The following is a 26,287-nucleotide window of genomic DNA, read 5'->3' on the forward strand; positions in this document are numbered from 1 at the left end:
GATTATTCACTTTGTTGTATAAAATTTCCAGCTGAGCTTTAGTGTTTACAAGTTTGTGTTTCTTCAATGTTCCAAATTTTCTTAAAAATACTCAATATTATTTGTTACAAGTGGTAATTGAGTGGAATATTTACAATCAATTTATTAATTCAAGCCTTCTAAATTCAAAATTTATAGTTTTCATGTTTATTTGGACTAGAATTTTATGAAAATTGTACACGTGAAATTCTAACCTCATCTTGGACTTTGTCACCTATAATTTGGAAGAAAATAGCACACGGACTACCTTATTATTTTATCTACCAATGTTATTACATTAGTCTCATTTGTATTGCAAATAAATAAATAAATATTATGCATAAATTACATACATTGGGCTAGCCCCCCCCCCCCCCCACACACACCACACCACACACACCACACACACACACACACACACACCCACACACACACACACACACCCACACACACACACACACACACACACACACACACACACACACACACCACACACACACACACACACACACGATTTCTGTTCAAACGATATTTTGGCCGTCCTTCTATAAGATTAACAGATTATGCTTGTCAGTTCCGTTTAATCTGATAGAATTCATAAGGACGGCCAAAATATCGTACGAACAAAAATCGATGTGTGTGTAACCGGAAACCGACCCTTAATTCACAGTACTGAAATCCCAGAAACTTACTGAGAGGGTAGCGTGTAGCTGACATCCGAAAGAAGTGTCTTGCCAAGGTCAACCATATCCAGAGCTCGACTCCGTACATTCTCCTGTGATCCTGAAAAATAAGAGCATACAATTTGAAACATTAGTATGAGAGTAATTAATCATATCACTACTATTAATATCTGAATTAATGAATTGCTATAATATTATAAGAAACTGATATGAGTCATTTGTTTTATACACAAGCGCAAAAGTTATGTTATAGTCTTCCTTTCAATGAACAGACTATAGTACCATTGTTATTATCTATCAAGAGACACGTTTTGGCTAATCATCAATCAATCAATCAATCTTATTTATTCAAGTATTGCATATAAAAGACAAGCTTCACAACATTGAATCGTCACAATCAATAATAAACACAGAAAATACAATAGTGCAAGGAGGAGACGTCAAAGAAAAAACACTGCCTCTAGGAGCACCCCCTGGAAGAAATCGATTAATTTCAGTTGATTTAAGGAATTTTTATCTATATTATAAAAGCGAAATGGCACCACTCACTGACTGACTGACTGACTGACTGATTCACTCACTCACTCACTCACTCACTCGCAGAACTAAAAATCTACCGGACCAAAAAAGTTCAAATTGGTAGGTATGTTCAGTTGGCCCTTTAGAGGCGCACTAAGAAATCTTTTGGCGATATTTCAACTCTAAGGTGGTTTTTAAGGTTTTAAAGTTCGTCTTTTAGCATGTATATTCTTCTTATTCCAATATCTTAAAATTATAATTGAAATGTGCATACCATAGAACTATAATCTAGAGAGAGTACCTCTTCGAAACAGTTGTTCTGGTAAATAAATTAAAAATTTTGTCAGGTTGGCATTAAGTTGAGGTCTACATGCAGGCGAGCGAAGCGAGCCCACTGATCTCATTTTTGGACGATCCAGTCAGGGGTCCAGGGGCGGAGCCCCCTGGCTAGACTGATATGGCGAGCGAAGCGAGCCTAACGGCTAGTTTTGTAATATTCTATGCTATCTGCAATAATATGCTATATTTATGTTTTTGAAAAGACGGATTCAAAGATCTAAGGTTTCAAGAACCTCACACGTCAACCGAAGCTTATTGTGTGTCCCAAGTAGTATGTTAGTTGGGCAAACCAATTCCTGTGTCTTTTTCCCCCTTTTTGTGTAGTTGAGAAGTTATATTGTGGTAATTATTCATATTGAATGAAAAAGACTAAGAAATTGTCAAAAAACCATGATTTATTGATAATTAGAAAGACCGGTTTCGATTATTACACCATTGTCATCTCTGATAAACAGAGTTTATCTCTGTTACAATATAATAACATTGTTATCAGAGATTAATAGGTTAATAACCGAAACCGGTCTTTCTAATTATCAATAATCAGTGGTTTTTTTGACAATTTCTAGTCTTTTTTTCAATTCATCTGTGTCCTTTACAAGATCCAGGAGTTTTTCCTATACTAATATCCCATTCCTCACCTGGTTGCTTGCAGCCAAACCGAGTCCTTCTTCTACCCCTAGTCTTTCGCAATCCAGTATGATATGTTTGGCAGTCTCTCAGACTGATTACAAAGCCTACACATCTCACTTTCATTTCTGAGTCCAATTGTGTGGAGATGTTTCCTGGAGTGGCCGTGCATAATAATCTTAATTATATCTTCCCTATTCATCTTAATTATGAATATTCAATTTGAAATTATCCAAAAATATATTTCTTGCTTAATAAAATATAAATTTTGTCAGGTTGGCATTAAGTTGAGGTCTACATGCAGGCGAGCGAAGCGAGCCCACTGATCTCATTTTTGGACGATCCAGTCAGGGGTCCAGGGGCGGAGCCCCCTGGCTAGACTGATATGGCGAGCGAAGCGAGCCTAACGGCTAGTTTTGTAATATTCTATGCTATCTGCAATATATGCTATATTTATGTTTTTGAAAAGACGGATTCAAAGATCTAAGGGTTCAAAGAACCTCACACGTCAACCGAAGCTTATTGTGTGTCCCAAGTAGTATGTTAGTTGGGCAAACCAATTCCTGTGTCTTTTTCCCCCCTTTTTGTGTAGTTGAGAAGTTGATATTGTGGTAATTATTCATATTGAATGAAAAAGACTAAGAAATTGTCAAAAAAACCACTGATTTATTGATAATTAGAAAGACCGGTTTCGGTTATTACACCATTGTCAATCTCTGATAAACAGAGTTTATCTCTGTTACAATATAATAAACATTGTTTATCAGAGATTAATAGGTTAATAACCGAAACCGGTCTTTCTAATTATCAATAATCAGTGGTTTTTTTGACAATTTCTAGTCTTTTTTTCAATTCATCTGTGTCCTTTACAAGATCCAGGAGTTTTTCCCTATACTAATATCCCATTCCTCACCTGGTTGCTTGCAGCCAAACCGAACCCTTCTTCTAGCCCCTAGTCTTTCGCAATCCAGTATGATATGTTTGGCAGTCTCTCAGACTGATTACAAAGCCTACACATCTCACTTTCATTTCTGAGTCCAATTGTGTGGAGATGTTTCCTGGAGTGGCCGTGCATAATAATCTTAATTATATCTTCTCTATTCATCTTAATTATGAATATTCAATTTGAAATTATTCAAAAATATAATTTCTTGCTTAATAAAATATAATTGATTATTTTAAACGAGAATGAACAGTTAATATATACAATATCGGGGCTCCGAGCTTCGCTCGTTATTTTATTATTGATAAACAGAACACAATTCTCTAAAATGATCGTGTTTATATTCCACAGTGCTGTCAGATTATGAATTTCGGGGATGCGATATTTTGATTTTCCCAGAATCAGTTCCTCACTTATTATCCACAGACGACGAAAGTCTCAGCTGTTTCAGCCAGGATGAATTATCCTTTTAATGTCGTTCAGCGAGTTTTCCCAGGGTGGACCTAGTGCAATCGAATTTTTATATCATAAACCTACTATGTTCCAATTTTTTTTTGAAAATCGTTAGAGCCGTTTTCGAGATCCGTTGAACATAAATAACCAATATAAAAATAACCAGATTATATACATACAGGAATTGCTCGCTTAATAGATAGTCAATACAGACATTCAGGCTTGATCCAGATATAGAAATAACAAGATATAAAAATATAACAGAAATACAGAAATTGCTCACTTAATATAATACGATAATTGATTTTTTAACGAGAATGAACAGTTAATATTATACAAATATCGGGGCTCCGAGCTTCGCTCGTTATTTTTATTTATTGATAAACAGAACACAATTCTCTAAAATGATCGTGTTTATATTCCCAGTGCTGTCAGATTATGAATTTCGGGGATGCGATATTTTGATTTTCCACAGAATCAGTTCCTCACTTATTATCCACAGACGACGAAAGTCTCAGCTGTTTCAGCCAGGATGAATTATCCTTTTAATGTCGTTCAGCGAGTTTTCCCAGGGATGAGACCTAGTGCAATCGAATTTTTATATCATAAACCTACTATGTTCCAATTTTTTTTTGAAAATCGTTAGAGCCGTTTTCGAGATCCGTTGAACATAAATAACCAATATAAAAATAACCAGATTATATACATACAGGAATTGCTCGCTTAATAGGATAGTCATACAGACATTCAGGCTTGATCCAGATATAGAAATAACAAGATATAAAAATATAAACAGAAATACAGAAATTGCTCGCTTAATATAATACGATAATTGATTATTTTAACGAGAATGAACAGTTAATATGCATCAATAAACCTGTATCAGCTACCGTCTATAGAAGGCATTGACAAGACAGAGGCAACGGCAACGTTGTTCTCCTCTTCTCCACTACCATTATAACGTGGACCTCACTATTTGAGGATCAATCAATTTCAAGTTCCCTCAATCGGCTACATGGAAAAAGTCTTCTCAGAGAGTATGGAGGTTGAATAGGGCACAGTTACCATTATTCGTTATCAGTGGGACTAAGAGCAGTACACTGACCTCGCTTTTTATCTGCTAAAAGCAGTACCACCGCTGACCCCGACCGATATTATTTGTGGCATATTTAAGAACAGGCTTTTGTGCAACCGCCTTGAAAGATTCAACCGTATGGAACATTAATGAATATGACAATACTGACCATGTAAGGCGCCCAATCAGAATCTGAGAGATCGTCATCAGAATCGCTGCGCCGTGATTGGCTGTCGCTGGCACTGGCTGGCCCCGCCCCCGCGCCCGCTCGGCTCGCCTGCCCACAATGGGGGCGGCACCACCCCCATCTCATCTCCGCCCCCGCCGCCACCACCACTGATTACACTGCTGCCTTCTGATGTAGTGTCACACTGTTGTGATAACCCTAAAAAAACAAACTTAAACTAATAAAGTGTCGGTTGCACAAATCCGTTTGAATTTTAACTGTGAATAATTTCAGGAGAACCATAAATCTCACAATACATTACTAGTAGTTCTGTGAACAGTAGACCTCACGCAGTATTCTCATCCACAGTACCTGATTGAAACTATAGACCTTATGGAAATACAGCAATAGATTGGCTTCTCCACACATCTGTGTAATCACTTGTCAGCTGATTTATGATGAATAATTCTATAGTCTGATTTTTACTCTAATATTGGCGTATGAAGGAGGCTCCTTTTCCTTTTATATTATCCTTGAAATGCAAAATTTCCAAAACCTTGTATATACGTCGACACGCAATTAAAAAGGACATACCTGTCAATATCATGATAATCTATTACCGCGTTTCGCCGTAAATGCGCACATAAACATGTAAACTTAAGAGAAATGCCAAACCGTCGACTTGAATCTTAGACCTCACTTCGCTCAGTCAATAATCATTTTACAGAACATTAGTTTTTTATTGGTGATTCACAACTTACAAGTTTTAAGAGTTGTGAAACTTACAAGTTTCAGGTGTAATAAAAGGTTGAGGAGTACATATTATAAAACCATCCAACAATATCAAATTCCCTATTCAAAATAAATTATCGTTTTTCATTTAATTTGTGAATTCAGAATATTTTTATGGAATATTATTATAGAGGGCATATTGCAATATATTATAGAATCCTTATTCAATGTTATTTTTAGTTTAATTGTAATTTTGGTGGCTTGCAATAAGAACAGGATAAGTGTGTCGAACATGTGTGAACGGACATGTCTTTGAAGGAAGAAAACATTCACGCAAATAACTTCAAACAAAAACCCACTGCTTGACAGCAGCTTCTAACATGAACAAACAAACAATAACAATAAATAACCACTGCAAATTTGTAAACTATAATGATACAAAAATGACTCAACATCAAATAAAGCAGCTAAGAAAACATAAACAAAAAATCGAAGACACCATAACTTAACCTCTATAAAAGATGTTCAAAGCCTTTCGCTGATGACACAACATGCATTACTAGCATGTTGTGTGTAAGTACACACATGTGAAACACACTTGTCCTATCGTTGGTGATGACCCAAAAATTTAATAATAGCCAATTTTCAAGTGGTGATCTAAGTAAAAGTATAATGTACTTTAAAAATTACCTGATGGAAAAGCTGTACTACTCTCATTGGGACTCCCGCGCCGTTTCAGAATCGATGTTATTTCTTGTAGTTTTTACTATTTGAAGAAGAATCTGGAACATCAGAGAGATTATGATAGTTATTGAGAAAATAGTATATTCGCACCTAGAGCAGAAAATTAGATTTTTCCGGCTCGAAATCGGTTTTCAAGTCTGAGGCCGTAGGCCGAGGACTAGAAAAGATTGAGAGCTGGAAAAACATTTTTGCCCGTGGTGCGAACGCTTTTTTCGCCACACACAAAAATAATATATATATATATATATATATATATATATATATATAATATATATATATATTATATATATATATATAATATATATATGAGAATAGTTGTTTACTAAGCACTTCCAAAAGCAGAAGTGGAAGGTGATAGCTCTAGCAAATCTGAGGAATCTGAATATCAGGAAATTGTCCAAGTATTTTTTTTTATTCTCATTTGTCTAAATAACCTAAAAGATGATGTTCAATTATGTGGGAGGTTGAGTTTATACTTTTTTATTCTTTCAAATGACAATAAGATTATTATTATAAATGTTTTAATTATTGAATAATGAACACAAGTCAAATAATGAAAAGTTTTTGATCACCATTCTTAGTTCCATGTTAGCGGCTGGAAAGGGTACTCTTTCCGGCCTAGGCCGGAAAGAAACATGTTCTGACGTCAGACGAGAGTCGTCTGCAAACAATGTCTTTCAGATCTACGTAGGGACTGGAAAACAGCTGCTTTCTGTGCAGTGTGGCGAAAATAATAATTTCAAAAATATAAAATATGTAGAGAAGAATAAAGCATACTCTACAATCTGGAACATCAAAGTGATTGGGATATTAAGTAAAATAAAATGTTCAATAATATAAACAATACAGAGAAGAAGAAAGCGTTAGAATATTTAGGCATTGATAAGCAATATTCAGGGCTATCGAAATTAGTAAGTACATTTATAAATGTACTTACTAATTTCGATAGCCCTGAATATTGCTTATCAATGCCTAAATATTCTAACGCTTTCTTCTTCTCTGTATTGTTTATATTATTGAACATTTTATTTTACTTAAATATCCCAATCACTTTGATGTTCCAGATTGTAAGAGTATGCTTTATTCTTCTCTACATATTTTATATTTTGAAATTATTATTTTCGCCACACTGCACAGAAAGCAGCTGTTTTCCAGTCCCTACGTAGATCTGAAAGACATTGTTTGCAGACGACTCTCGTCTGACGTCAGAACATGTTTCTTTCCGGCCTAGGCCGGAAAGAGTACCCTTTCCAGCCGCTAACATGGAACTAAGAATGGTGATCAAAAAACTTTTCATTATTTGACTTGTGTTCATTATTCAATAATTAAAACATTTATAATAATAATCTTATTGTCATTTGAAAGAATAAAAAAGTATAAACTCAACCTCCCACATAATTGAACATCATCTTTTAGGTTATTTAGACAAATGAGAATAAAAAAAAAATACTTGGACAATTTCCTGATATTCAGATTCCTCAGATTTGCTAGAGCTATCACCTTCCACTTCTGCTTTTGGAAGTGCTTAGTAAACAACTATTCTCATATATATATATATAATATATATATATATATATATATATATATATATATATATATATATATATATATTATATATATATATATTATTTTTGTGTGTGGCGAAAAAAAGCGTTCGCACCACGGGCAAAAATGTTTTTCCAGCTCTCAATCTTTTCTAGTCCTCGGCCTACGGCCTCAGACTTGAAAACCGATTTCGAGCCGGAAAAATCTAATTTTCTGCTCTAGGTGCGAAATATACTATTTTCTCAATAACTATCATAATCTCTCTGATGTTCCAGATTCTTCTTCAAATAGTAAAAAACTACAAGAAATAACATCGATTCTGAAACGGCGCGGGAGTCCCAATGAGAGTAGTACAGCTTTTCCATCAGGTAATTTTTAAAGTACATTATACTTTTACTTAGATCACCACTTGAAAATTGGCTATTATTAAATTTTTGGGTCATCACCAACGATAGGACAAGTGTGTTTCACATGTGTGTACTTACACACAACATGCTAGTAATGCATGTTGTGTCATCAGCGAAAGGCTTTGAACATCTTTTATAGAGGTTAAGTTATGGTGTCTTCGATTTTTTGTTTATGTTTTCTTAGCTGCTTTATTTGATGTTGAGTCATTTTGTATCATTATAGTTTACAAATTTGCAGTGGTTATTTATTGTTATTGTTTGTTTGTTCATGTTAGAAGCTGCTGTCAAGCAGTGGGTTTTTGTTTGAAGTTATTTGCGTGAATGTTTTCTTCCTTCAAAGACATGTCCGTTCACACATGTTCGACACACTTATCCTGTTGTTAGTGGCCAGCCTTTAGGTTTAAAATAGAATACTTTATTGGCCATTAACCAAACAGTTTATACAACATGCTTTGTCATTATACAATATGTGAGGACTACAATATGTAGTCAATACAATATGTTTGATTTAATATTTTAAAATGGTCATCATTCATCATGCTATACAGTAGGCCTACCAGGAACAGTTCAGAACAATTTTGCAGTGAATTCTTATTCTGTGTCGATTAACTTAGTTATACTGTTTTGCGTTGAATTTTTTAATAATTTCATTTCCAAGGACTATTTGCAATCAGTCCAAGTTTTATTCGTTTACTAGCAGGTAACCCGTGCTCCGCAAGGGTCTATTTTAAAACTTGACAAACTGAAAACTAGACGTAATAATAATAATATCGAGTGACCTGGCGGATCAGGTCTGGTGTCAGAGTTTTCAGGTCGTAACTAATCAATTTCAGGCCCTCTGACATGACCTAACGACTGCTTTTTAGGCAGTAAATGTATGACGTAATGAATTTACGTAATTGAAATTACTTCAATTCTGAAGAATTGACGTTAGACCTATAACCATCCTTGGTTAAATAAGAGTCTATATGCAGAATTTATTTAATTATTAGGTTGACACAAACAATACGATCGGAAAAGAAAAACAAATTTCAAGTTAATCAGTCCAGTATTTCAGACGTGATGATGCGTTAAACATAATTTTCCTATCCGTAAGTGTATAAGACAGTTCTTTCCTTTATTATAGTATAGATTACATACAAATATTGCTAATTAGTCAATGCGGTGCTTGATTACAATTAAATTAATATTCTGGTTTATATTATTTTTAAAAATTAAACTAATAAGAAAATGTTTTATGTTTAAATTATAGAAAATGACTTGTTTTTTCATATTTTTTAAAGTTTAATTTAAAAATATTACTAGTAATCTTCTATAATTAAACAGTCGAGTAGCGTTATTAGAATGCTTTGGCCAGGTTGAGTTTATACTTTTTTATTCTTTCAAATGACAATAAGATTATTATTATAAATGTTTTAATTATTGAATAATGAACACAAGTCAAATAATGAAAAGTTTTTGATCACCATTCTTAGTTCCATGTTAGCGGCTGGAAAGGGTACTCTTTCCGGCCTAGGCCGGAAAGAAACATGTTCTGACGTCAGACGAGAGTCGTCTGCAAACAATGTCTTTCAGATCTACGTAGGGACTGGAAAACAGCTGCTTTCTGTGCAGTGTGGCGAAAATAATAATTTCAAAAATATAAAATATGTAGAGAAGAATAAAGCATACTCTTACAATCTGGAACATCAAAGTGATTGGGATATTTAAGTAAAATAAAATGTTCAATAATATAAACAATACAGAGAAGAAGAAAGCGTTAGAATATTTAGGCATTGATAAGCAATATTCAGGGCTATCGAAATTAGTAAGTACATTTAGGGCCGGTTTCCAGCTCGGGATTTAGCTAAGTTCTAGACTTTAAACAGCTGAAGTCAGAAAATTGGCTTTCCGAAACGGGGCGCAGTCGCAGTCCACGTTTAAATTAAATTTCGAAAAACTAGGAAATTGAACACAAAATGAAATGAAGAGAAAATATTATGAAGTTTCAGCTATTTTGAATTATTTAGGTCAATTATTTCGTCAAGGAAAAACGTTCCAATTAAAGAAATGAGAGAATAAAGATTATCATAAAAACTACGATTATGCCCACTACCTCTGTAAACAAAGCCATAGTGCATGACTTTAGTGTTGATGGTAACGTCAGTATAGGTAGGGCTCCTACACCAATAGAAACACTAGCTGATACAGATCAGCTGAAATCAACAAATTTTTATTGGTGTAGGAGCCCTACCTGTGCTGACGTCACCAGAATGTAGTATTGGCTTTGTTTACGGAGGTAGTGCTACGCCCTGTTTCGGAAAGCCAATTTTCTGACTCCAGCTGTTTAAAGTGTGGAACTCAGCAGAATAACGAGCTCGGAAACCGGCCCTATGAGAGTTTACAAAACTTGGATGAATACGTGATGAAAAAAATCTGGTGTGGTAGTGCTGCACTCACACTACTGTTCTTGCCTTTACGATATTTTTAATAATTGTTCACTTATAAGTTACAGAGTTTTTTTATTATAAGTTACACTACTCACTCGATATAAATAAAAATAGAATCTGAGAACCCTTTTCAAAATTATTTAGTCACAACATGATTCGGCTATATGACGCCATTATCGAGTGATTGGAAAATATTTACTTTCATCTATATATATATATATATATATATATATATATATTTTTTTTTTTTATATATATATTATAAAGTAGTGCGGTCTGCATTTATACAGACCGCATAATAAATATGATGGCCAGATATAGGAGGCCATTGTATGAGAATGGCCTCATACAATTTTGTTATGATTAAAAGTAATATATTACTTTAATATATAACAAATGATTTATAGCCTATAATCATAGGCTCATTGTCTCCTTTGTATTATAGCCTTCAAGAAGATGGTGTCTTGCAGAATTAGTATAGGCAATTCTGCCTATATCTAACTGTTGGCAATCAGTTAGATATATCTTACGCTATATGTAGGGTAAGGCTTAATTACTGATGTTCATATACTAATTAAAAGTATGAACATACTTTTAGTTAGTATGTTCATACTAACTATCAGTGAGAGGGTTAGTATGACCACACTGATATATTGGTTAAAGTTATAGAAATGATTGTATAAACTGTTGATATTAATTTCATGTATATGAAATATGTCAAAATCCTATTGGTTTTGACAATAGGATTGTAAAAATCATTAATATGTGATTGATTCTTTAGAATCAATCAACGATTGATTCAGTCGTTGAATTCTAAATATGTTCATTAGAAGGGATTCTAAGTATGAATCCCAAAATATCATCCTAAGCTACGTACTTAGGTGATTGTTTTTCATCAAAGTAAAAACTTAGATGAAAAATTTTCATCTAAAGAAAGTATTTAGACTTGTAAAGTGTAAATAACTATGGGAATGATTTGCCTGTAGCCATATTTGGTTACTTCGTTTGTTTTCATGGTAATTGGAAATTACCATGAAAATAAAAAATTTTATTTTTAATAAAGCCAAATAATAACGTGGTGGGTTAGACCCGCTCAAATGATTGATAGTCCCCACTATCTTTTTCAAGAGTTACAAGCTCTTTTATGTTTATCGAATGAGCTGATGGGATCAAATGATTTTGATCTAATGACAATTATCACATTGTCATTACTTGGTCAGCGAGATTAAGGAAGCTGATAAATAGGCTTATGATTTGTAAGCCTATTTATTCACCTAAAAACACTGAACATAGATTCCACCGCAATGATTTTAAACCTTTCATTGAAATGAAAGTTCATTTCATTTTTCAATTAATTTAACCATAATTATCACATTGCAATTAAATATTACGCTCATCTAATGAGCTGATATGCCTTATATAATATAAGGCATATCTATGCCTTAATATTATAAAATCCATTTTCCTCCGCTACAAATTACATACATAGTAATTTTTGTACCAAAAATTGGTACAAATTCCTACAACCTACAATGGAATTTCATTGATTAATTTCATCATGAAACACCATTCTCACCTCATAGTTTTCATGAGGTGAAAACTGAATGAAATGTATTTCATTCAGTCATTCCACCTGACTTCTTCAATACCATCATAGATGATATAGACATAATCCTTATGTCTATATAACATCCAGGTTATATAATAACTTCAGTGGTTGTGTCTTTACAGACTTCAATGTTTTCCATGTCAGGGACACATAATTGTGTCCCTGAATGATCCCCACTCCTTAGGACTCAATCTCAAAGGATCCACCTTCCCTTCTAATTTTTAGTTACCCCCCAAAACTAATAAATTTTTTGTTAAATCATTTAAACCATGATTTAAACACTTAAGATTCAATGAAATTAATTCACACCACCTATTTTTTCTACATATAAAACCCCAACCCATTGACATTATATTGTTCAGTCAATATATTGCAAAAATACATACAGCCATGTATTTTTTGTACACCTCCTGAAAGCAAGAGGTGTACTTCACACACCTCTAAAACTACTTCGAAGTGTGTGAAGTAGTTAACGTCTAAATTATTAGACGTTCAAAATACATCATTTTACAACGATGTATCAGATAGGAATCTGATACATTCCTATCCAATCTTACCAAGTCAACCAATATACTTGGTGTTGACTATTAATATAGTCTATATTAATATATAAGACTCATATATTAATATATATCTATATAGATATATATATATAAAAGCGAAATAGCACTCACTCACTGACTGACTGTCTGACTCACTCACTCACTCACTCGTAGAACTAAAAATCTACCGGACCAAAAACGTTCAAATTTGGTAGGTATGTTCAGTTGGCCCTTAAGAGGCGCACTAAGAACGGATTTGGAAAAATTTTCAAAGACACGCCCAAAATTAGCGTTTTTCCAGTGTTTTTTATCGTTTTCTCAGCTTTATCGAGAACAAATGAACAGAAAATGTTCAAATTTAGTACAGAAGCTCAGCTAGGGTGTAATGATGTTGTGTAAGAAGGAATTTGCAATAACGTCAAAGATACGCCCAAAATTAGCGTTTTTCCAACGTTTTTTTAGCGTTTTCTCAGATTTATCGAGAACAAATGGAAAGAAAATGTTCAAATTTAGTACAGAAGCTCAGCTAGGGTGTAATAATGTTGTGTTAGGAAGAATTGCAATAACGTCAAAGATACGCCCAAAATTAGCGTTTTCTCAGATTTATCGAGAACAAATGAACAGAAAATGTTCAAATTTAGTACAGAAGCTCAGCTAGTGTGTAATGATGTTGTGTTCGAATTAATTTGCAATAACGTCAAAGATACACCCAAAATTAACGTTTTTCCAGCGGTTTTTAGCGTTTTCTCAGCTTTATCGAGAACAAATGAACAAAAAATGTTCAAATTTACTACTGATGCTCAGCTGGGGTGTAATAATGTTGTGTTAGAAGGAATTTGAAATAAATCAAAAGATACGCCAAAAATTAGCGGTTTTTGCGTTTTCTCAGTTCTTTCATCAAGTAATAGACAGAAAATGTTCAAATTTGGTACAGAGGTTTAGCTAGGGTCTAAAAATTTCGTGATGAGGTGACTTTAATATTTCATCAAAGATACGCCCAAAATCAGCGTTTTTCCAATGTTTTTCTCAGCTTTTCTGCGTTTTCTCAATACTTTGACTTTCTGATGGAATGAAGCATGCTCAAATGAAAAATGCACGCAAGCGAAGCGAGCCCGCTGATCTCATTTTTGGACGATCCAGTCGGGGGTCCAGGGGGCGGAGCCCCCTGGCTAGACGGATATGGAGAGCGAAGCGAGCCTGACGGCTAGTATATATATAATTAAATATTTTCCAATCACTTGATAATGGCATCATATAGCCGAAACATGTTGTGATTAAATAATTTTAAAAAGGGTACTTAGATTTCTATTTTTATTTATATTCAAGTGTAGCCCTAAAGAAAAAAGTCTACTCACTCGATGTATTCAAGCTTTTAGAGGTTGGAGAATCTCCAGATTTGGACTGTTGGGAATTTTCATTAGAAGCCCGTTTCGGAGAAACTTTTGTCGGGGAGTCAGGGGCTACCACCTGCGGCCTCACACAGTTCGAGATCCTGAAAAATATAAATTAATTTTAAAATACTAGTAGTTCTGTGAACAGTAGACCTCACGCAGTTTTCTCATCCACAAGTATCTGATGTCACCTGTTTGAAATGTTAACAGACTCAATTCACGTTTGAATTATTGTATTCCATATGATATAATTCATCCAGTTCCGTGATAATCTTTCCATCTGATGAAAATAAATGTTTTACAATAGAAAATATTATAGTTTCTTCACCATTATTTAGTTCATTTGATTATTTTTAATTACCTATCAAATAGTTCTTTTCAAATATGAGAATATTGATACTGACGCATAAAATAATATCATGACTGCAAAACAAAATATTGAAACCTAAGACCTTAAGATGCATAACTCTTGAAACTATAGACCTTACAGGAATAGACACGGCTTCTCCAGAACATCTCTATGTAATCCACTTGTCAACTTATGATTATTAATAATTCTATAGTCTGATTAATCCTATCTTCAGAGTATATATTATATATAATTAAAACAGGAGACACGATATAATAGATTGAAAACTGCAGTCTGCTCGGTGAGAAAGGAGACTCAGTCTCCGAAAATTTCCCGTAAGTTTTCAAGTGTTTTCAATCTATTTATATCGTGTCTCCTGTTTTAATTTATATTACAAACTCTAAAGTGTCTCTGTTATGTGATATATATATATAGTGATATAAGAGTATGGAGGAATTCCTGTTCTTTTTTTCCTTAAAATGCAAAATTTCAAAAACCTTGTGAATACATCGACGCGCAGTTGAAAAAGGAACATTCCTGCCAAATCTCATCGAATTCTATCAACGCAATTGGCCATAATCGCGTTATATACAGAAAATCCGAGTTGAACATAGACCTCACTACGTTCGGTCAATAAAATAAAATGAAATATCAACAGAATATAATAGAACTGTAAAACTCTATAATTTTATAATAGCTGCATTTCCACATATATCAGAGATAGTGGAAATCTGAAAATATAATTCTATGTGTTCTAATAGGCCTATTCTCACTCAGCCCAGCCGAGTAAGTATGGATATCTATGTTTTGTCTATAGTGAGGTCCACGTTATAATGGCAGTGGAGAAAGATAGGAGAACGACGTTGCGGATCCTCTATAGACGGTAGTTGATACAGGTTTATTGAAATGATATTAACTGTTCATTCTCGTTTAGAATAATCAATTATATTTTATTAAGCAAGAAATTATAGTTTTCAATAATTTCATAATGAATTTTAATAACTAAGATGAAATTTTGTTAATTATAATTTTACTTTGTTAAAAGATAATCTGGCAACAAGCAAGCGAGAAAGAGAAAGTGCTATTCGCTTGTTAAATGACGATCTGTAAATGACGATCCATTGTTAAAAGACGATCTGTCAACAGAGCAAAGCGAGAAAGAGATAGCGCTATCCGCTTTGTTGAATGATAGACAAGGATAGCAATACCATTGCTAATCAAAACTGCCATTATAACGTGGACCTCACTAAAGTCTAGTATGAATATCTATGTCAGCTAGTCTTTCTATTCAATATGGTAATTACCACAATATCACCTTCATAACTAATCAGCAAATGGCTAGCAACTCTCATTCTTTATCAATAAAGGATTTTATCCTATACTATTAAACGAGCAATTTGTTTATATGTTTGTATTTCATCGGATCTCGAAAACGGCTCTAACGATTCTCACGAAATTCAGAACATAGTAGGTTTATAATATAAAACTTAGATTGCATGTATCGCAATCATACATCATCCCTGGGAAAACTAGCGTTTCCTGGGCGTTCATCCCGGGAAACTAGCTGAAGGACATTAAAAATTAATATTATTCATCTCGGAGACCAATTATTTCGTCGCCTGGTGATGATGGAAGTGAGTGAGCGAGTTCATGTGTGTGGGACTGTGCCAAAATTATGACTCAGCGTTGAACTTTTGTAATCATTCAATCAGGTACTTAGTGCCGGTTGAAAAAATCCGGGTTATTTTCAATCCTGATTAATTCCAGTAGATCCATCTTTTTGAAATGGTCTTCTCTCATTTGGTTCATGTGAAATTAATCAGGGTTAAAATTTAACCGGCTTTTGTGCAACCGGGCCTTTGTGAGGGAAATTTTGCATTCTCTGGGAAATAATCTCAATTAACTGTGATTAGATAGAACATTTCTGTATGAACTATGAATTTTATTATAATTTCTTCTTTCGTAATAAATTGTTTATGCTTTTGTACTCCAGAGCGAAGCTCGGTACCCGATATTTTGAATAAAATCGAATAAATCGACTTAAAAATCGAAACTCGATCCTAATAAATCGGTGATTCGACAATATCTACTCCCAATCATGCGAAATCCTGTTAACTTTCAATCCCGATTGGAGCCACAAGCACCAATCAGAGAAGCGTTTTTCCCAGCAAAACCTTCTCCAATTGGTTCTCGTAAAATTTATCATGATTAAAATTTAACATACTTTTGTGCAGCCGGGCCCTAGTCTTCCAATTCAATAAAAATGATAATTTAACAAACATTTTTATTACCAGGCTCTAGTGTTTTAATTTAATCGGAATATTTGTTTTTCTTCAAGTTCTTACCACTTTTCAGCTACACAGGCACTCCTCTTGTGTATATGTTGAGAGTGGCTTGGGCTTGCTGTACATAATCGATATCAGGACCTGGATTGCCAACTGCTCTGAAATAAAAAGTTGAAACATAAAATTAGAAATATTAGCTAATTACAATAATTATAAGAATTGTTAAATTAGTCGAGTGAAGTTACAATATAGCCCAATCAGTTGTTAACCGATTGCTTCTTGAGTAGAGATGATTCGATAAAATGAAAGATTAAATTACGAAAATATAAAATATGTTGGTGTTTTAAAACAGTATGCTAAAAAAGTGATTGAAAAATAAATATAATTACTTACTTGATAGTACAGCCAGCAGATTCAAAAATGGTAACCAGCAAACTATTCCCTGTGAACAAAAATTAATACTTATCTATATTTATATAAAAATGAATATCTGTTTGTGTGTTACTTTGTTGTTCCCTATAGACATAAAAACTGCTCAACAGAACGGCATGAAACTTTGGGAATATGTTGTGTGAATAAATGCTGCATGACTAAGCACATAGGAAGTCCGTATTGAGATGTATAAATTAAAATATTGACTGTATTTACAGAACACAATTCTCTGAAATGATCGTGTTTATATTTTACAGCTGGCTATACGTCAGCTTATGAATTTCGGGGATGAGATTTTTTGATTTTCCACAGACGCATTTCTTTATTATTCACATACGACGAAAGTCTCAGCTGTTGCTGTTTTTCCAAGGATGAATTATCCTTTTAATGTTGTTCAGCAAGTTTTCCAGGGATGAAACCTAGTGCAATCGAATTTTATTTCATAAACCTACTATGTTCCAAATTTCGTGAAAATCGTTGGAGCCGTTTTCGAGATCCGTTGGATATAAATAACCAAATATAAAAATATATACAGATATACAGAAATTGCTCGCTTAATACAATAGGACTGTCAAACAGCATCGTCCATACCAGCTGATTTCAATTGAAAACAATGACTGAAACAAACTTATCATTTTTAAATTTTTATTATTTATTTCCAAATGGATAACTTAAAAGTTTTTACAGGATTACTTCAATTTAGAGAAAATAAAGGATACTAGTGATTTGTCAAATTTGTACATAATTCTACAGACATAAATAAATTATTGTAAATAATAATTTACCTGACCGACAATGAGCATAAACCATCGTCCATTGGGCAGATGATAGGCAGTGGGGTGTTTACGGCGGTCTGCAGACCCCGGTTGCAAGAGAGGGGGTAGACCTGTCTCCACATCACCACCCTTCGCAGCGACTCCTGGCGGGTGAGGGACAGCAGTGCTGTCTGACGGCAGAATGCCGAAACATCCACTAGGTCGGGGCTAGGTAAGTGAGAGCCCAGTAGGTATCCCTAATGAGAGACAAGATTAATAATATTATTGATTTACAGATAAAATATTTCATTCACCCAGTAAAGAGTAAATCAATAATATAATAGAGGAAAGATTGGCTTATACCATAGCCATGTATTAGAGGTAGCTATGCTTATACACGTTCGGGATAGGAAATACACGAATGACGCATCATCAAGTTTGAACTATGAACTGATTAAATTGAAAATATTCATATATATATTCCTAATTTACCGAGGATGGTTATATGCCTATTTTCAATTCTTCACGATTCTAGAATTTTCAGTTTTTCAAGTTTTTAATTAGACCCTTGCTGTGCACGGGTTACCTGATAGTACTAAATAAATTACTCATTTTCAGGAAAGAATCACAGATTTATAATATTAAGTTCGAACACACGAGGCGTTTTTCAGACCAGTTGGCATTTTACTATAATTTTAGCACAGCTACTAACTATTCAGCTATTAGTTAAAATTATAGATCCGGGCTGAAACACACGAGGCGTTTTTCAGACGAGTCGACAACGGCACGACAGGACAGGAACCACTAAAGTTGGCTGATTCTCGAGACACCAACCTATCAGCAAGTCGGAGAGCTTCGTGTGTTCGGCCCTAATTACATATTATACTAATAGTTTAGTTTATTTTTTGTCACATAAAGCTGTATCATCGAGCAGAGCTCGCACAGCATGTGACACGTCACAATTGTATAATCTTACATTCAAAAGAAACAATTTTTTGAGAGCCGCCCACTTTCTAGCCAACACTCCCTCAACAGAACACTTCAAAACAGTCAGCAAGTGAATAAAGACAAGCCTCAATAAGCAATTTCTTAACTTCACTAGCAAACTTTTTGTGGCTGTTATCTTCAGAGCTTTGGGTAAATAGTTTAAAACAATCATACCCGAATAGAATGACGCCTTCTCAACCAATCAGCTGACTAGTTAGTGGCTGTGTTACATTACAGTAAAATGAGTTACCTTCTAGTATAAAATAATACATACTGTAAAGATTAAGGTTACCTTCTTACCTGTAAAAGAAGCAGCTTCCAATGATGGAGTATAGTCTTTGGGATCCATGATGATCCTCTGTCTGTGAGAAAACAGAAACAAAGTATTAGTAAACAAATTATGACAATTACACAAATAATAAAATTACGAAATAATTTGTATTTTTAAAGTTCTTTTCAAATTGAAAAAAGTGCTACCAAAGCAATTTACAGATATATTAAAATCCTATCTGACTGACAGATACTTTAGAGTCAGGCATGAAAATTCATATTCTGATTTGAAGGAAAAAAAGCAGGTGTTCCTCAAGGAGGTGTTCTAGGACCATTTCTCTACCTACTCTATACCAGCGATATTCCCAGCCTTGATGAGAATACTACAGCAACATTTGCAGACGATACAGCCATATTATCAGTAGACAGTAATATTCATATTGCAACAGAAAAACTACAGAGATCCATCAACAAAATTCAAGATTGGACTAGAAAGTGGAGGATGAAACTTAATGAAGCAAAGTCGATTCACATCAACTTCACCAATAAGAAGGACCTGCACATACCAATAACAATTAACAACCAAGTTGTACAATATGCCAATGATGCCAAGTATCTAGGTATGACCTTGGACGCAAAGCTTCGCTGGAAGGCCCATGTCAAGAAGAAGAGAGAGGAACTTGGAATCAAATACAGTATAAGAAGCTGTATTGGCTGATCGGTAAAAACTCGAACCTACAAATCCAAAACAAAGTACTTCTGTACAAACAGATACTAAAGCCAGTATGGACATATGGTATACAACTTTGGGGGTGTACCAAAGACAGCAACATCAATGTCATACAACGGTTCCAGAACAAGGTGCTGAGGAACATTGTGGATGCTCCTTGGTATGTCAGGAACAGTGATCTTCATAGAGACCTGCACGTCGACCTGGTGTCCACCGAGATCCAGAGGCATGCGGAGAGGCACGAGGGGCGACTGCACCTACACGACAACGTTGAGGCGATCCAGCTGCTAGACAATGGAGGGTTGGTGCGGAGGCTCAAAAGGAGGAAACCGTATGAACTAGTGTAGTGCTTGTTCAATTAGTGTCCAGTGATTGAGTGAATCTAGCTTCTATAGTGCAGTCATAAGTGTACTTATTAAACAATCATTATCAGTAAGAATATCTAATGAGATAATCGCTGTTAACATTTTCAAGTAGTATGTTATGGTAGAAAAAATTAGCTCATTAGTCTCCAGACTAGATAGCTATAGTATTGACAATAAAAAAAATTTAAACTATTATCTTCAAAAAAGGGTACTATATAATTCTATTTTATAAATAAATGTAAGTAGCCATGAATCATACATTTTTATAAAATTACGATTTATACTAATTGAAGTTGGTTTTAAAAATCTAATTGATTAGACAGTTTAGTAACTACACTTTTATCAACACGCAATTCACTGAAAAGAAAATGAAAAGAAAATCTTATAATCTAAATTTAAAAAGAAGTGAAACAAAAAGCATACTAAAAAACACAATTTGGAAGTTTTCGTAAGTGATATATTATGCAGTAAGAGTTGACAATAAATTTATTATAGAATTTATACAAATTATTGTCAACTACTGAATTTCTATCAGCAGTATCGCACAGCAATTTCATCAATTTATATTATAGAGATTGTAGGTGTAATAAGCTGAGTTATTCAAATATAAAGTGAAACTTACATAGCTGCCAAAGTCATTCGCTTCAAATTCACTGAGAGCGTCGTCAATCTGAATCTGAAAATCAAATTATAAGAGTTGAATTATTAGATATTATGAAATTTGCTAATTACTGAATGACAAATAATGAACAACAATGATGGGAATACCACTACTGATACGATAAAATTCAACAAAAATGTATTATAATTCTAGGTTAAAAAACGATCTGGCAACGTTGCGGAGCTAGAAAAGGATAGCGTTATCTGCTTTGTCCAATGACAGACAGACAAGGATAACAACAACAATGTTAATCAGGTGCTGTCTTTATAAGGTGAATCTTACTATAGTAAGGTCCACATTATAATAGCAGTGGAGAAAGATAAGAGAACAGCGTTGTCGATTCTCTACCTTGTAACTGCGCTCTATAGAGTATAGATTATATCGGTATATCTGATGTAATATTAACTGTTCATTGTTCTTTAAATTGTTCTTCAAAGTAATGCTAGAGTTACTCTAGTCGTTTGAGATTTCAAAATAAGGTAATTCTGTTGAAGGCTAATGTTGAAGCTTTTCGTAGGTTTTTTACTTTTTGTGCTTTAAAGTTTTATAATTATCTACCTTTCCATGTGTCCTCTAGTTTAAATTTAAGAATTTTTCTCAAGGAATTGAAATCTTGGTTGTTTTCACTAGAAGATGTTGAGTTTCTGTTTAGATAGTATAGTTACTTTTATATTGTATTTTTGATATTATCATAATGCAGTGAATGATACATTTATGAAGGGACAGTTATCTCTTAGTACTCTTCAACATATTTTTTTCTCTGTATTATAAACATTTATCAAGTTTTATATAATTTTAGCTAGGCTCTAAGCTACTCTTTCTTTATTTTCAGTGTGATGGTGCCTCAACACGTTTCTTCAAATGAGGTTACCTAACCACTTTATATTATTGTTTTGTAATGTTTTGTGTATTATTTATTATTGTAAATTGTAAAGTGTGTCAATAAATGAAAATGAAATGAAAATGAATGATCAATTATATTGTATTCATAATAAATAAATAAAGCCTTTATTTTTGTCCAAAAACACATAAGTTACAGTACTGAAGTACTTCAAAATACTTTTGAAATCAATTTCATTTAAAACAATCAATAGTCTTTTTTATGTTTTGTTTTGTTTTGGAAACTAAGCCCGTCAACGAGCATAGGCCTCCCCCAGGTTGATCCATCTCTGTCGATCTCTGGCTGTTACCATCCAGTTGATTCCTGCTACTCCGACGATGTCATCCTTCCATCTCACTCTTGGCCGGCCGACGTTCCTCTTCCTCCACGATGGCTCCCATCCAGTCACTTTCTTCGTCCACCTTCCGTCTTGTAGTTGCGAAACGTGTCCTGCCATTTCCACTTCAGTCTTCTTATAGCTACAATCCCCCAGGATTAATTATATTGTATTTATTAGGGTAATATATTTTACAAAGATATAAAAATAAATTTTCATTATTGAGATAAAATATCTTGTTAATTAATTATATTTATACATGGTTAAAAAACGATCTGGCAAGGTTGCGGAGCTAGAAAAGGATAGCGTTATCTGCTTTGTCTAATGACAGACAAGGATAACAACACCAATGTCAGTCAGGTGCTGACTTTAAAACGTGGAGATTCTCATTATACCTGAGCATCCCTTGGTAGAGGCATGTAGTGCGCTGCTGGAAATCTGTGCTCGAATTGTGGACAAGTCACACTGTCGCTGGTACTCACTTGCAGCCAAATACTGGAGAACAGTCGTTCCAGCGCAGGTCTATGCTCTTTGTTCCCAAAACACCTGCAAATGAATGAATGAATGAATTTGTTTTTATTTGCAAAAACAAAATACAAAAAAGCTTTACAAAAAATAAATATAAGTATATGCTTGTTCGGACGTTATATCAATGTTGCTTTGTTGTCTGGCGTTGTGTGGTGGAGGGGGCAATTGAAGGGTGATGCGCATAGCATAATTAAGTTAGTTGCCGTTTGCGAGCCAATCGAACAGCTCACTTCTCGTAATGTCGATTTTTGCAAAGTGATCTATTGATTTATTGTGATTTATTACAAGTGTCGTCTCGTCTCGTATCGTGATCTGGACCCGGGATCCTAGAAGCAAGGAGGATTTGGACATGAAGGTAGGCCTATGTTATTGTGCACTTAGCCATTTAAATTGTTCAACTTGCTACCCGACGCCAGACAACCCCAAAAAGTTCTCGATGTAATTGATACAGTCCACAAACCAGAGTGCTGTTTGAGCCAGCCTCTGTCGAATAAACAATGCTACTGCACTTAAACCAAGATACATAAATTTATTTAATTATATATAATAATGAAATGATATCCTTTATATTATAAATAATAAATGAATTCATCCTTCAATTTATTAATTTCATTTAATGGCATAAGTACCAAGTTAAAGAAACAACAGGTTTCTATTACTATTTCTAACAAATTAATACATTATCAAGTTAATAAGTGTCCACCTCCAAAGAGTAGGTCAGGTTTACGATAGCATATAAAAAGTAAATTCGTATGGCTTTTGTTGGTGGGGAGTCCCTTGCGGGGAGGTTCCACCGCCTGAATATATAATTTGAGCCGTCAATGGGCCTTACGACTGTCATACTTCAGCCGGGACCAACAGTTTAACGTGCTTATCCGATAACACGGGAGTGATCTGGTTAAAAAACTTTTTGTTGTGAGAGGGTTTGAACCCGGGATCTCTATGCTGCTACGCAAGCACTCTATCCACTAGATCACGGATAGCATAATTATAATAAGATGTCCAATGGTTTAGGGCGTTTATGTTCCAAATTTCAAGCCGATTTTTTTGTATGTTCAAGTCAATTACTGCCTAACTATTATCGATTATTACTGTGTAGGCCTTGTCGATTATGGCCGGGTGAGAGTGTATGAACGGCACACTATGAGAGACTACCAGTGTCACATAGATTCACTGAAAAAAACTACGTGGACAAACAGTGAACAAACAGTGAAATTTGGAACATAAACGCGCTATATCAAGGAACATATTTTTATGCTAGCTTTTCTTTATGGTAGAAAGTAAAAAGCTTAATTAATTCAGCAAGTGGTAGGCTACTTTTATTGAAATTATTGTCTCTTCCTTCTTGATTATTTAAAAGCTTACTCTAAGCCTCTTACTGTCCTCTTGTATTTTTTATGAATATTGTAAGTTAGTAATGAATTGTATTTTGGTCAATAAAAACTACTCTAACTGAATATTTTCAATATTTTTTGTGTAGTTGAGGAGTTGAATTGTGGTAATTATTCATATTAAATGACAATTTCTCAGTCTTTTTCATTTAATTTTCAATATTGATTGTCCTGTACTTTTTGAACAACAGGCGATGTGGGACCTTCCCGCAAGGAACTCCCCAACAACAAAAAGCCATACGATTTACTTTTTTATACAACAAGCAATATGGTACCAAAAAAGCAATTAATATAATTGATTAAATCAAATTATTCATGATTTCATGATAAAAAACCATTGTAAACTATGTATTAAAAGCTATCAAGATCATATTATGGAATGGTAGATTTGGAGGGCTTCCATACAATTGTTTTTATTCATTTGATTTATTAATTTGATATACTGATTAACTAATACTATATTCTGCTTTATTTTACTTGTTAACATCAGCTTTGAAGTTCTCATTCATGACACAGTGAGACGGAAGAGAAAACATACAGAGTGGGTGAAAAGTCCGAGAACGGTCTAATATATCATACACAAAGGTAATTTGACGGTGGGTGTGATTGGGGATCCTACTCAATTCGAAAATACTACTTTACTATGACTTTAAAAATCTGTTCCGCCATATTGAATACAACTTTATTTTTTTATAGGGAGGTGGTCATGCGATACATGATTTCCATACGATATTTTAATAAAAAATTAATGGTGAAAGCCGCACATCGATATCTCAAACCGTTTAGAAGATATTCATATTATTAATCAATAGTCAATACCACTAATGTATTTAATTCCAGATTTGCATGGTATTGATTAATAATGTTCTTCTAAACGGTTTGAGATATCGATGTGCGGTTTTCGCCATTAATTTTGTCTTGAAATTCCGTATTGAATTCATGTATCGTATGACAAACTTCCTATTTAAAAAAATAAAATTGCATTCAAGATGGCGGACCAGATTTTTAAAGTCATAGTAAAGTAGTATTTTCGAATTGAGTAGGATCCCCAATCACACCCATCGTCAAATTACCTTTGTGTATGAGATTTAAGCCGTACTCGGACTTTTCACCCACTCTGTATGTACTATTTCTCTATTCTCATTCCCTAGTAAGCTTACATGTATACAAAACTTATTAGAAAACTAATTCAGTAATACAATATAATTTCTTAAATTAGCATCAATTACCTTGACAAAGTTTGGTATTTGAACTTTAAGCAACGAACAATGTCAGCGCTGAGTTGACGAGCTTCCAATAATGAACATCTGAAAATTACAAAATAAGACAAAAGTTTTTGAGAAATTTCTTAGGCGAAATGAGATAAATTAAGAAGAAATTTCACAGGAAATATTAAACAACTCAAAATTATCACATTCAAGACTCTCTAGTAACGTACTTGAGAGTTGCTTGAATATAGAGTTACATAATTTAATTTCAATCATCAGCTTCCGAAGTCAAGAAAGCCTCAGATAGATATAATAGAAATTGGCATTTCTTGAGATTCAAAAAATTGATTGTGAGCCCATAAATTTTGTTCTAGAAATAATTCTACAATAGATAAAGTTCATAATAGTTACCAATTCGATTAATGATCATAACTCTGTACTTACCTCAGAGTAAGAAGGGCGTAAGTCTGAAAGTGCTGATTTTACAGGAGAGCCCAAAAAGTAATTCACTCCCTGCCAGGGCTAAAAGAGCTCAAGTCTAATCAGGATTACACTTATGTGATTATTTCCTCACGTTGTTTCAGTTTTACTAGACTTGCGTTCTTTCAGCTCTGGCTACTTCAAAACAATCAACTGTAGAGAGGACTTACGTTATCTTGAATCTATAGAGTTTGAAAAACTGAACAAGAGCCACTGATTTTGTCCAAAATGGACTTACGCTCCTCTAGCTCTGAGGTACAGAACTTATTATACAGACAATATTATAGTGTTTTATTGTTATAACTTACTTTTTATGAGGTACGCCAATCAGTAATAGCTCGCTGCCCTCTGGTGTGTAGATAACATGAGACAGACTGCCTTTCAGTACTATTGACGTACTGGAAACA

At 34.0% G+C, this 26,287-nt stretch overlaps 1 protein-coding gene and 1 long non-coding RNA gene across 2 annotated transcripts in view; both read right to left on the reverse strand.

Moving 5' to 3' along the window:
* Window positions 1–710: 710 nt before the first annotated feature.
* LOC120352510 lies at window positions 711–14,342 on the reverse strand. The gene is made up of 4 exons (XR_005571893.1): window positions 14,187–14,342; window positions 6,246–6,337; window positions 4,827–5,042; window positions 711–801 (listed from the first exon to the last, which is right to left on the reverse strand). It is a non-coding gene; the product is annotated as an uncharacterized LOC120352510 (long non-coding RNA).
* Window positions 14,343–16,937: 2,595 nt separating this feature from the next.
* Window positions 16,938–26,287, reverse strand: part of LOC120352268 (protein inturned-like) — a 10,128-nt gene continuing 778 nt past the window's right edge. The window contains exons 2-9 of the mRNA XM_039432039.1: window positions 26,189–26,278; window positions 25,422–25,499; window positions 22,669–22,819; window positions 21,018–21,071; window positions 19,332–19,392; window positions 18,074–18,302; window positions 17,250–17,298; window positions 16,938–17,014 (exon numbers count right to left, since the gene is read on the reverse strand). Of these exons, the coding sequence (XP_039287973.1) occupies window positions 17,292–17,298; window positions 18,074–18,302; window positions 19,332–19,392; window positions 21,018–21,071; window positions 22,669–22,819; window positions 25,422–25,499; window positions 26,189–26,278 (670 nt within the window). The 3' untranslated portion in view covers window positions 16,938–17,014; window positions 17,250–17,291. The remainder of the gene's footprint in view (window positions 17,015–17,249; window positions 17,299–18,073; window positions 18,303–19,331; window positions 19,393–21,017; window positions 21,072–22,668; window positions 22,820–25,421; window positions 25,500–26,188; window positions 26,279–26,287) is intronic.

This window comes from Nilaparvata lugens, chromosome 7 (genome assembly GCF_014356525.2).
Source record: "Nilaparvata lugens isolate BPH chromosome 7, ASM1435652v1, whole genome shotgun sequence".
Classification (NCBI taxonomy): domain Eukaryota; kingdom Metazoa; phylum Arthropoda; class Insecta; order Hemiptera; family Delphacidae; genus Nilaparvata; species Nilaparvata lugens.